At 41.3% G+C, this 13,824-nt stretch overlaps 1 protein-coding gene across 1 annotated transcript in view; it reads right to left on the bottom strand.

Moving 5' to 3' along the window:
* Positions 1–12,821, bottom strand: part of LOC122643144 (tryptophan synthase beta chain 1) — a 61,952-nt gene extending 49,131 nt beyond the window's left edge. Inside the window, exons 1-2 of the mRNA XM_043836787.1 lie at positions 12,492–12,821; positions 11,903–12,259 (exon numbers count right to left, since the gene is read on the bottom strand). Coding sequence (XP_043692722.1) covers positions 11,903–12,259; positions 12,492–12,821 — 687 coding nt within the window. The remainder of the gene's footprint in view (positions 1–11,902; positions 12,260–12,491) is intronic.
* Positions 12,822–13,824: the final 1,003 nt, after the last annotated feature.

Here is a 13,824-nt window from a genome sequence, read left to right as displayed (position 1 = left end):
TGTATCCAATGTGTTCGGTGAATTGTCCTAGAATGGAGATTTTTATGTTAGCCTCTGTGAGTATTATCTTGTCATGGGCATAGAGTTGTGATTATGAAAAATCGGGAGGTTAAAAATAAATTTAAAAAGATGAAAGGGCCGTTATGTGAATCTCAAAAATGCCATTGACGCACTTGATTCCTGTATGAGAGGTGTGAGTGGATGGGAGCATGGGATCTCATACTATGGCACTACATAGGATCAAGTTTCAAACTCAAAATAGCACATGCTCAATTAGTAGTAGATTCTGATTTCTGAGATCCGAAGCGTTCATTTCTATTCTAATCTATCGGCCCTTGTACAATCCCGTGATTTGGTGTGGCGTATGTGTATATTACAATGGACAAAGATACCATCTCCTTGAATCTCATTGGCCCTCTAAATCAAGAAATTTGTCAGGCAATTCTTGAGATCTAAGGATTAAAATTTAATCCGAGATTTTGAAGGACCATCCAATGGCCAGAATTGCGGCCAACAGACTCGTGATACGCAGACAAGCCATGACAACCAGTAGTGAAGCACCCAATGTCACGAATCTTTCCAAAAAGGATAGAATTTCCCCTGTACACGTAAATGGTCATATCTTGGTCATTTGGGATCCAAATGAGGTGGTGTTTTTTTGGCATTGGAACCCAGAGAATGAGAGCTAGCTGTTGAAAGTGCTTGTGGAGCTCAGGAGTGCCAAAATTTGCTCAGAATTGCATTTTTGTGAGGATGTGTGCATTGTGAGCATTGATCATGGTGTGTGTTGATTGAATATCCTTAAACTCTTGGAGCTATGCTTGGAGGTGTGATTGAGCTGTGGAGTGAGTTCTACAAGTGGCCAAACCACTTTGGTGATCTCTAAACTCAAATCCCTATATCTTGTAACTAGTATAGGATGATTGTTGATATATTGCACTAGTTGCATGTTTTTGGGCTGGGATTTGTAATCTTGCATTGATATTGTAAATTGTATGGGCTGTTGAGTGGGTGCTCAACAGGTATTTGATGAATTGCCGATTATAGACCTAGGTTGCATAGTAGGTGCTATGGTGTGTTGAGGTTGTAGCCCTATGTTCTTGTATTACGACAGAACCAACTGTAGAAGCAATATACTGTAGACCCAGATTGGTAGAAGACCAACTAGAAGCCAGTAAACCAGGATCTGTTATGAACAGGTGAATCGGCTAGGTAAAAATACGATTTTTGCTAAAATTAGGGTTAGGGTTTAATGGGACCTAGGGTTTGATGGTAGGGTTAGGTCAAATTGATGTAGGGGGTCTATCAATGAAGATCCTGAGATGTTTTGCCGGATGGAGTTGTGTAAACTTGAATAGACAGCAAGTTAGGGTTAGGGTTTTGGGTTTTTGAAAAAGAGGAAAAGAGAGGGATCTAGGGTTTAGGATGGGAATATGGGGCTAGGGTTTGGATCGATTATTCCTAGTGTAGGGAATGAAATTTGATTCAGGGATGGTGTGTTGCTAATGATTGGATTGGTCTGTGAAGAATTTGGGTAATGGGATGATCTCCAGAAATAGGTGGAATGTTGTGGTTTGAATGAAGTAATGAAAACAGCTTGGTTCAAGTATTCCAATTGGGCAAGAGAATACTCGATCCAATTATGTGAAGGTGTTGTTAGCTGAATGGTTTGTTAAGAATTTTGGGAGATGGGTGGGAAAATTAGGGTTTTGGGGTGGTTTAGAGGATTAGGAGAAGAATGGGTATTGATGAGATGATTCAAACTTACTATTGTTGCAAGGGCAGCTCAGTTGGTTAGAAGATCTTAAATAAATCTTGAATCTTGATCTTGAACTTGAAGGAGAGCTTCAAAAGAACCACCCGGGCTTCACACCGCAAGGTGTCGATTGGATCAAACACCAATCCCACCAACGAACCACCCGGGCTTCCCACTGTAAGGTGTCAATCGGATCAAACACCAATCCTACCAGTCTTGAACAAACATAGGACAAAAATCTTCAATGGAGAAGAAGAGCAGCAAAAGCTTTTCATTAATATCAAAATCCGTGTTCCATGTTTTGCCCACTTACAATCTTACATAAAAGATTCAAAAATAGACTCCTACATCTAAAAAGGAAAGCCCTAACCCAATCCTTAACCTATTAGGTAATTTAAACTGTCTAGGAAATTGAAATAGACTCAAAACAAAGTCTTGATCCAGCCAAACTAGATACTTAAATTAAAGTCCTAGATAATAAAAAAGAATATTCTAACTTCAATTAAATTGAACCACTGGTCAAACCAGTTTTGGACCGGTTCAGTTTAAAACATAAAATAAAACTATGGGAAATAAAACATTTAAACCCGTATGCAACCCTATTACCCATACTTTAGGTCCATAAAAGTGACCTATTACATCCAAAACCCATAGGATCAAAGGCCAAACATTTATAGAACCCAACCCTAGACTTATTCCTAATAAAACAAACCTATTTTGCTTATGAATCTGCATCACAGTAATTGGTGAGTAAAGTGCAAATACGACACCCATTATAGGTATTGCACCGTGGATGTAGGCACATTGTTGAACCATGTAAAAATTTGCGTTGTGTGGTTGTGATTGGCTTGCGTAGAAGTGAATTTGATTTTCTAGGATGGACATGCATCTCCTGGTACGCTTGACCATTCTTGGTTGAAGGTGGGAGTACAGGTGAACTATAGTTGGCCAAAATTGGGCAGCCACAACTGGTGGTGTTTACATATTGTCAATTGGATTGTTTTTGTAAGAAATTTTTTATAAGCACTGATTCACCCCCCCTCCCCTTTTAGTGTCGAAGCCTATCATTAAGTTGCAAGGGATTCTCCCTACCATACGTAGGGGTTTCCTATTTTGCTTATTTCATTGAAGTTAAAAATAAAGAGTCGGGATTATACTACCCCCACCGATTTTGATAAAACTCTATGGCTGTTATGTGGTTTTCCTCTTGTGTGAAGCAAGAACTTCTGTGAGATGCAAAAAAACCCTAGTGAGAGACTAGTGTAGCTGGTGAGAAGCTAGCAAGGCTTTGGTGAAAATCTCTTGGCATACTCTATCATCTATTGGTTTGTTTTTGTTGAGAAAATAAAAAAGTAGAGATAGACAGGAAGAGATAGAGATGAGGAAGGAGGACAAAATAATGTAACGTGGTTCAGTTTACGATAAACCTACATCCACGACAATAGCAATTCTCATTTTGTTATTTATTCCATAGCATTAGGTCCTTATTTATAGATGATTTACAATGGTTATGATTGACGGTTCCTCCATTACAGGAAGTAGGAGGTGCCAAGAGAACATTTAAGGAAGCAGGAGGTGTCATGAGTAATCCAATATTCTTATCACTTATTCTCCTTCCAACGTTAACCTTTTCTACTGAAGGTAAACCTTGCTGGTCCTTTGTGGATGGAATCCTTTGAGATAAATCATCTCCTTTAATTGGGAGATTGTCTTGCTGATTCTTAGAGGATTGAATCCCTTGAGATAAATCATCTCCGTTGATGGAGGGATTGGTTCTAATACGCCCCCTCAAACTCAAGGGCACTTTAGTGACATTGAGGTTGGATACCAAGAATTCAAAACGAGCATATAAAAGCAGTTTCGTGAAGATATCCGCAACCTGGTCTTTGGTAGAAATATAGTGTACATCAAGATTTCCTTTGGCGACTTTGTCACGCACAAAGTGGAAATCGATCTCAACGTGCTTTGTGCGTGCATGGAACACCAGGTTGGCAGTAAGATAGGTGGCCCCGACATTATTGCACCATAGAATAGGAGCTGTTGGGAGGAAGATGTGAAGCTCCTTAAGTAACGATTGTAGCCAAGTAACTTCCGCACCGGTGTTGGCGATAGCCTTGTATTCGGCCTCTGTTCTCGAATGGACGACTATTGCTTTCTTACGGGAGCTCCATGAAATGAGATTACATCCATTAAAAATGGCAAATCCACCGGTGGACTTGCGATCTTCAGGGCAGCCAGCCCAATCAGCGTCAGAGAAGGCATAGAGCTGCATTTTGGATTGACGTTAAAAAAGAAGCCCATGATCTACCGTTGATTGGAGATACCGTAAGATGCGTTTTACCGCTACCCAATGATCAGTGGTAGGGCGGTGCATAAACTGACACTTTATTGACAACAAATTGAATGTCAAGGCATGTTAAAGTGGCATATTGAAGGGCGCCGACGGTGCTTCGATACAAAGTCAAATCATCCATTAAGGTACCGAAGAACTGTGTGAGCTGAGTAGACGTGGCCATCGGCATGGAGAGAGGCTTGCAAGTGGCCATGTTTAATTTGCGTAGTAAGTCAAAGATGTATTGGCGCTGTGAGAGAAGTAACCCCTGTGCCACGGGCACCACATTAATCCCCAAAAAATAGTGAAGCGACCCAAGGTCTCTTTAATGGCAAAGGCAGTTGCCATTTGACTAATGAAGCGAGTAAGGGCAGCATCATTGCTTCCGGTAATTATAATATCATCAACGTATATTAATATGTAGATGGTGACATCCTTGCAATAATAGATAAAAAGAGAGGTGTCAGTTTTGGAACTAGTAAAGCCAATTTCAAGTAAGAAAGAACTTAGCTTCTCGAACCAAGCACGAGGGGCTTGTTTTAAGCCATATAAGGACTTGTGAAGCCTGCACACATAATTAGGATGGAGAGGGTCAGTAAAGCCTGGGGGTTGGGACACAAAAACTTCCTCTTGTAAGACACCATGCAGGAAGGCATTTTGGACATCAAGTTGGCGAATAGGCCACGAATGAGAGGTTGCAAGGGAGAGGGCGAGATGAATCGTTGTGGGTTTAACCACGGGAGTAAAAGCATAGTTCGACAACTCGCGAGATCTCGGCGAGTTTCTCGGTTTTTTGAGAAACCGAGATGAGTTGGCATACGAGTTGCAAAAGTGCAACAACTCGACCGAGATCTCGAGATCTTGAGAATCTCAACCCAAACTCCTTTATATGAGTGCCAAATCTCGAGATCTTGGTGGAAAATCTGGTTATACAGACACCTATCTATGCAAACCTTGGTATACAGACACTTATTTAGGCCAGGAACTAAGACAGACACTTATTTATGCCTAATATCATTTAAGTAAATAAACATTTACTTAAGATATTATTCATAAATAAGCAAATATCCCCCTATTTGAATCCAATAAAAATAGTTACAAAATCAAATTTCAAAAAGAAAAAAAGTCAACCCCCCCAGTTCAAGAACAAAAATTGGATTTCCGGCAGTAGGTGCAATTTTCAACTTTCTAATGCGAGGGTTTTTTTCAAATCTAAAAATTCCATAAATCTTAATATAGTAAAACATTGCTAAAAACCAAAAGTGCGGTAAAATATTCATTTGTTTTGATGTCCAAGAAAATATTTTCATTCAGAGTGATTTTGACAGCATTCGTACACACCAAATTAAGTTTGACCGGTACATAACTCCTATTTGGACTTGGTTTTTGCAAAACTGATAGTGCCATTGTGTTTGAATGGCCTAAAATAAGCTGATTACCAAGTTTCAAACCCAAACTAGGTCTAAAACCCACCGAGTTGAGGCTTCGAGTCGGAAAAAAAAAAAAAGACACCAACTCGACGAGATCTCGACTTGACTCGGTTTTTCAAGGGACCGAGTTGGTACCGAGTTCCGAGTTTTAGTACCTTGGCTAAAAGTCTCATTATAATCAAGGCCTTCTTGTTGGTTATACCCTTTTGCAACCAAGCGGGCTTTATAGCGGTCAAGAGTGCCATCCGCTTTTCGTTTGACATGAAACACCCATTTGTAACCAATGACATTCATGGAGGGTTGAGGTGGAGTAAGGGACCAAGTGCCATTTTTTATTAGGGCTGTAAACTCAATATTCATAGCCTGTCGCCATTGGGGATTTCGATTGGCCATAGTGAAAGAGGTAGGTTCAACGAGATCTGTGGAAGATTGTGGTAGAGTTGCAGCAAGTACACATGGTTTTCGAGTACCATCTTGAGTGCAGGTCACCATGTGATGGCATGAGGTAGGTGGGTTCTCAATTGGAAGATCGACAAATAGATCTACAGTGGGCAGTGTAGAAGGCGCTGCAGGGGTTGGGTTGTTGGTAGTCGATAATGAGGGTGAAGGGAGAGGTAGGGATGGGGAGGGTGAATGAGAGTTGATGGAAACAGCCACTGGATGGTGAGGTTGTGTAGGCGAAGAGGCTGACGGTAGTGAGGGCAGCCATTGTATGAGGGGAGGCGGCCCAAGTATAGATGGTTGAGAAGGGACTACAGAGGACAAACATGGTGAGGGCGAGCGGAAGGGAAAAAGTTCTTCATCAAAGATGACATGCCTCGAATAATAACACACCTAGATTGAACATCGAAACAAATATAGCCTCTGTGGCGAGAGCAATATCCAAGAAATGCATGGATGCTAGATCTGAAATCAAGTTTGTGGTGATTAAAAGGCCTTAATAAAGGGTAACAAGCGCATCCAAAAATACGTAGGCGATCATAGGTGGAGTGAGTTCCATACAATTTAAAAAGGGGGGATACATTTCCAATTACAGGGGTGGGAAGTCGATTTATTAAAAAAACTGCAGTTTCAAATGCATAGTGCCAAAAATCCCTAGGCACGAAAGCATGAGAGAGTAATGCTAGACCCGTTTCGACAATGTGTCGATGTCGGCCTTCAACCGACCCATTTTGTTCATAGGTATGTGGGCAAGAGATGCGATGTTCAATACCTGCAAGTTCAAGAAATCAAGAAACATTGCAAAATTCACCGCCCCAGTCACTATGGAAGCGTTTAATTTTTCGATCAAAAAGATTTTCAACTAGCAATTTAAATTTTTGAAAAACATTAAAAACTTCTGATTTATGAGTCAAGGGATACAACCATATGAACTTAGCAAAATCATCAAGGAATAACACATAAAAGCGATGACCACCAGTAAAAGTAATTGGGAAGGGCCCCCACACATCAGAAAAGATGAGATCTAAAAGGCCAGTTGAGACCGAGGTGGATGCAACAAAGGGGAGCTTGTGACTTTTTCCCTGTTGACAAGCATTGCACACCGAAAATTCTTTCTAATTGGTCACAGGCAACTGAAAAGAACTAATTACGCTACGAACAGTACGAAGGGCAGGGTGCCCCAAACGATTGTGCCAGTTGGTAAGAGAGGTGCGTTCTCCAACAAATGCCTATGGAGAAGGCTTATTTGGCAATTTATTTACTACTAGTTGATAAAGTCCATCCTTAGATTTTCCCCAAAGTAGGCAGTTCCCCGTGCGATGATCCTTCACAAGAAAGTTATCAGGGTGAAACTCAAATAAAACGTTATTGTCGTTAGTAAATTGAGAAATACACAACAAATTATGATTAATTGAAGGAACATGCAATATATTATGTAAGAGTAAAGGAGGGGAGGAACTAGAAATAGATGCATTACCAGTGTGGTGAATAGCCATACCTACGCCATTGCCAAGTTGCACTTGATCAGTACCCGAGTAAGGCTTTGAAAAATTAAGATAGTCTAGGGCATTTGAAATATGGCGTGTAGCGCCCAAATCGGGTAGCCAAACATTATCGGGAGCCGCCAATAGGGGAAATGCAGTGAAGTTTGCAGCAGGGGGAGGAGTGTACCCATTAAAGTAGGCATGGTTGTAACGTTGACGACAATCAATGGTCTTATGGCTCATTCGATTGCAAATCTAACATTGATCAGCACCATGAGAGGAATTGTTACTGTGATTAAAACCAGATCCAGAGTGCGATGCATTGTGGTAGCCATAGTGAGAAGGGCAACATTAACCAGACCTTCCACGGTAGTAGCGGCCGCGGTTATTGGCACGACCACGATAGTTGGTATTTCCACGGGTGTTAGAACGTCCACCACGAGAATCGGCAGAGGCAGCGGTGAAGTGAGCTGCTGGTGATGAGATATGAAGGGAGGGAAATTCATCTTTTAGGCGGAGCTCTTGTGTAAGGAGCATGCCGCGCAGGTCGCTGTAAGCAGCCGGAGTGCCGCGGGTGGATATTGATGTAACAAAACCCGCATATTCTGGGCCAAGGCCATTTAAAACATGTAAACAAAAGTCCTCATCGACCACTGGACGCAGCGGCTGCAAGCTGATCAGCAGTAGTTTTAAGTTGCAGAAGATAGTCATGGATAGAGGATGCACCTCGTTTGGTTTGCTGGAGCTGTAACCTCAGCTGCATAATACGGGCTGTGGACGGAGTTGAATATAAACGTTCAAGAGTACTCCAAACTTCATAAGAAGTGACACAACCTATCACCTGGGCATGCACAGCCTCTGTAAGTGAGGCAATAAGCCAGCATAACAAAATCTGATCCTGCCTATTCCATGCTATGTAAGCTGGATTGGGATCAGTGGTGGCAGCAGATGTGGCAGTGGAGTCATCAGCAGCAGCAGGGAGAGTGGGGGAGGGACATGGTTTCGTGCCATCCACAAATCCAATGAGATCATAACTGCGCAGGAGAGGGAGCAGCTGTGATCGCCAAAACAGATAGTTGGTGTCCGAAAGCTTGATGGAGATCAAATTATTGAAAGTGGGATAAGCTCCAGCAGTGAGGGTGGAGGAACCATTAACAGTGGAGGGAAGAATTGATCCCAAGGACCCCTAGTTCTCTGATGCCATGTTGAGAAAATAAAGAAGAAGTAGAGATAGAGATGAGGAAGGAGGACACAATAATGTAACATGGTTCGGTTTAAGGTAAACCTACATCCACGGCAATAGCAATTCTCTTTTTGTTATTTATTCCATAGCATTAGGCATGGTAAAGTATCGACTGATACGTATCGGTATCGGTCGATACCGATACAATACATACTGATACGTCTCCCTTTTTTAAAAAAAAATGAACTGTCTCAAATTGTATCGAAATGTATCGACCGATACAGGCCGATACGATACGATACGACCGATACGTATCGATACCATCGATATGTCCAGTAAAGAGTTATGTGGGTGGTTTAATACATATCGATACATAGTCGATACGGCTCAATACATACCGATACGCACCAATACGTACCAATACCATCAATACATTCCATAAAAAAGCCATTTTCACACACAGACTCTATACAACTCCTAATCTAACAAAAAAATGAAGGAAAACTCTCAACCAAGAGTCTAAAATCTTGCATTTAATCTTGGTTTTTCACACTTTTAAACTAAAAAAACAAATCAAAGAGTGCTACAACATCATCCTTTGCATCATCCAATGCTCTTTATGGCTATAGACGATTACAACATGCAAGAAACCTCATCTCTTATAACAATTTCAATTTAATGCACTTGTTTGGTTATACATTATTTACCATTTTAGGTTTTATGCATGGCACTTATTATATATTGTTTATTTATATTGTTTTTTGTTCCAAAAGTGTATTTCCATGTGTATTTTTATCATTTTTATGCGTAATTGTATTGTTCGATACGTATCTACAAAACGATACGATACGATACGATACGTCTCTTAAAATCACCCGACCGATACGATACCCGATACCGATACTTTAAACCTTGGCATTAGGTCCTTATTTATAGATGATTTACAATGGTTATGAGTGACGGTTCCTCCATTAAAGGAAGTAGGAGGTGTCATGAGAACATTTAAGGAAGCAGGAGGTGTCATGAGTAATCCAATATTCTTATCACTTATTCTCCTTCCAACGTTAACCTTTTCTATGGAAGGTAAGCCTTGCTGGTCCTTTGTGGCTGGAATCCTTTGAGATAAATCATCTCCTTTGATTGGGAGATTGTCTTGTTGATTCTTAGAGGATTGAATCCCTTGAGATAAATCATTTCCGTTGATGGAGGGATTGGTTCTAATAGTTTCTATCCTTTCAACTCAGTTCTAAGCATGCAAGTAAGAAGTGAGATTGTTTTCTTTGATTTAAGATTGTTTGAAGGCTGACTGACATTATAATCGCTGGTGCCACATATCTATTTGAAGTCTGAAGTTCTGTTGGTCACAAACTTACTGGAGGTTCTCTGCTTCAGCAGCTATTTGGCTGCAAATTTGAAGTACTTTTATCTCACATTTGGCCCTTCTAATACTGAGATATTTTAGAGTTCCTAGTTGATGTTCATACACTGTGATGCAAATTTATAACCAAACTGGGCTTCTTTGCTTAGGAATTAGTCTAAGGTTGGGTTATATACATGTTGGGCCTTTGATCCCATGGGCTTTCTATGTAATAGGCCACTTTTATGGGCCTAAAATATGAGTAATTAGGTTACATACGGGATTAGTTATTTTAGTTCCATAGTTTTATTTTGGTGTTTTTGTTCATAAATTGAACCAGTTCAACCAATGGTTCAATTTAAGTTATTTTAGTAGTTTTCTTTTAAGTGTTTAGTGGGAGGCTGGATTAGGACTCTGTTTTGAGTATATTTCAGTTTCCTAACAGTTAAGTTACCTAATAGATTAAGGATTGGCTTAGACCTTTCCTTTTTAGTGTAGGAGTCTATTTTTTAGTCTTTTATATAAGGTTGTAAGGGGGACAAGTATTGAACACATATATTGATATTAATGAAAAGTTTATGTTGTTCTTCATCTCTTTTGAAGATTTTTGTCTTGTGTTTGATCAAGGCCGGTGGGATCAGTGTTTGATCCGATTGACACCTTGTGGTGGGAAGCCCGAGTGGTTTCCGTTGGTGGGATTGGTGTTTGATCCAATCGACACCTTGCGGTGTGAAGCCCGGGTGGTTCTTTTGAAGTTCCCCTTCAAGTGCTTTGAAAGATCTCCTTCAAGTTCTTGTTAAAGATTCAATTTTTATTCAAGATCTACAATCAAACAAGCTGCTGCCAAGGAAATTCTAAAACAAACCACCAAACCCTAACATTCCCCATTTTTGTTTTCACTTTTCCCAATACCTAAATTCTGTCCAGACCAAACCAGCCAGCAAAATCCCTCCTTTTTTGGATTGAACTCTCCTCTCACCAGAAGGAAAACTCGATCCAAGTTGCTCTCTCATCTGACCATCATAAACCCTAAAAATCCATCTTTTCCTCTTTTCAAAAACCAAAAAACCTAACCCTAACCTTGCTGCCCATTCAAGTTTACATACCTAACTGGCTAACTCATCAAAACATCTCAGGACTTTCACTGATAGACTCCTCTAGCTCAACTCGACATAACCCCTACATCAAACCTTAACCCTAATTTCATCAAAAACCTATTTTTGACTTAGCCGATTCACCTGTTCATAATAGATCCTGGTTTACAGGCTCCTAGTTGGTCTCCTACCAATCTAGGACTACATTACACTGCCTTCGACCCAAGTTGGGGTTTGATCTGCCCTGTGGACAGGAAACTACTGGTGGTTACTAAATTCTGTTATCTAGTTTCTATTATGTCGGTTTGCTGAACTGTGAAATCCAGCCATTGGTTTAAGTTGATTCTTACATATAGTTTTCTATATGATGAGTGGAGAATGTGATCTTTGTTTTGTGCTGTTCTGCTGTGTGGTTGTGGAGTGTAGCTTTGTTTCTAATTCTAGAACATAATTTCTTTTTATTCACTTGCCCATATCTTTATATCCAACCATTGGATTGGAATAAAACTTTAAGGGTTTGAAATACTAGGGGAGAACTAGTTTCGGTAGTAATTTGGAACTGATCTGAGTTCTATTTTGAGAGTTATCGAAGATTTCCTACTGCTGATTTTAGTTTCTACGATTCTGCTTGTGGATGGGATTCTAAAATCTACTACGGTTTTAGATTGCATGCATCAAAAGGATTTCTCCACTGCAAAAGAAAATAGAGATTGAACAAGAATACTTGACGGCTCAAATCAAGATACAGCTAAACATTAAAGAAGAAATACTAAAACGCTCAAACCATTAATTGATGGAACAAATCAATTAAGGATGACACCAAACCTCAGCCCCAAGAAGCCGCATTCTGAAAACATTAAGGGCTTGCCTCTCCGTGTCTAGAGCACCCATGTAGATAACGCATTGCAAACCGAACCTAGCACATACAGTAGCTGTTGCAACTCCATGTTGACCAGCACCGGTCTCAGCAATTATGCGTTTTTTCCCCAAGCGCTTAGCAAGCAGAGCTTGGGCAACCGCATTGTTGATCTTGTGGGCCCCTGTGTGATTGAGATCTTCCCTCTTCAGGTATATGTGAGGCCCTTCACCATTTGGGCGCTTATAGTGCTCTGTGAGCCGCTCCGCAAAGTACAGAGGGCTTTCCCGCCCAACATAGTCCCTCAAAAGTCCATCTAGTTCTTTCTGCGATTAAATAAGGCATCACTAAACTTCAAAATAACGAACTGCAATGAAATTTAGTTTGAAATTACTAAATTCTAAGCAACCCAAATAAAATCATCAAAATGAAACTTTTACGTTCAAAGAGTCAGACAGTCCAATCCAAAAATCTGTTAATTTTGTTCAGAAGGCTAATCAATAATCAATGAGGAAAATTGAAAAAGGGAAACAGGAAAATAAAATGGAATGAACAAACCTTGAATTCCTCATCCCCAGCAAGTGACCGGAACGCTGACTCGAGCTCCGTCAGAGCATACATCAGGGTTTCCGGTACATATTTCCCCCCAAACTTCCCAAATCGACCGAACGAATCTGGTCTCTGAAAATCCTTCAATTTGTTCTCTTTCACCTCCATTTGAGCTGATTCACTAGTCATAACACAGGAAATCGAAGCAGGTTTAATGGAGGAAGAACCAGACTGGAATTTCTCAATTTTGAAGGGTTCCCGAGTATGAATGGAGCAAGAAACGGAATTCTTGTAAAGGGACATTAGATTTTGGGAACTGGGGCTTGTGGAGATCGACATTTGAGCACGGCGACGGTTAAAGAGAGCAGATATGGTTACTAATAATCTCAGTGAAAGAGAGAACTTTGGAATTCCCGCTTCCTATTGAATACACAATGGCGATTTCGCAATTAATTAGAAAATCTTCGCCCTTTGCGACACGGCGTATCCGTATAGATATGATCGCTTGGGATTCTGAATCCCTCGTGTGTGGATTGTAGAGGATTACGGCTATGTCGCTCTCCAAACCACGCAAAATGGTACGATGACTCTTTCGGCGGGGAACTGGGCATTGGGGAACTTCTTTGGGTTTGGTTGGGTTGGGTTGGGTTGGGATGGGAGGGGAGGGAAGGGGAGGGGGTTGGGGTGGGTTTACTGGTGATCGGGCGGATTCAGATCCTCTACTGCTGAGCTGCCCAACTGCCCGGCAAGACCGTCGTGCTGCCCAGACATGGTGAGGTGTGCAATGACCACTTTACCCCCACTCGAGCAAGGCGCTTGGGCAAAAGAGAGCAGATATGGTTACTAATAATCTCAGTGAAAGAGAGAACTTTGGAATTCCCGCTTCCTATTGAATACACAATGGCGATTTCGCAATTAATTAGAAAATCTTCGCCCTTTGCGACACGGCGTATCCGTATAGATATGATCGCTTGGGATTCTGAATCCCTCGTGTGTGGATTGTAGAGGATTACGGCTATGTCGCTCTCCAAACCACGCAAAATGGTACGATGACTCTTTCGGCGGGGAACTGGGCATTGGGGAACTTCTTTGGGTTTGGTTGGGTTGGGTTGGGTTGGGTTGGGTTGGGATGGGAGGGGAGGGAAGGGGAGGGGGTTGGGGTGGGTTTACTGGTGATCGGGCGGATTCAGATCCTCTACTGCTGAGCTGCCCGGCAAGACCGTCGTGCTGCCCAGACATGGTGAGGTGTGCAATGACCACTTTACCCCCACTCGAGCAAGGCGCTTGGGCAAGGATAAGGCAGCTATTGCACGCCTCACTGTGTCTAGACAGTACAGTCCTA

The sequence above is a fragment of the Telopea speciosissima genome, chromosome 10, assembly GCF_018873765.1.
Source record: "Telopea speciosissima isolate NSW1024214 ecotype Mountain lineage chromosome 10, Tspe_v1, whole genome shotgun sequence".
NCBI classification, from domain to species: Eukaryota; Viridiplantae; Streptophyta; class Magnoliopsida; order Proteales; family Proteaceae; genus Telopea; species Telopea speciosissima.
This window is presented reverse-complemented; position numbering and strand designations above follow the sequence as displayed.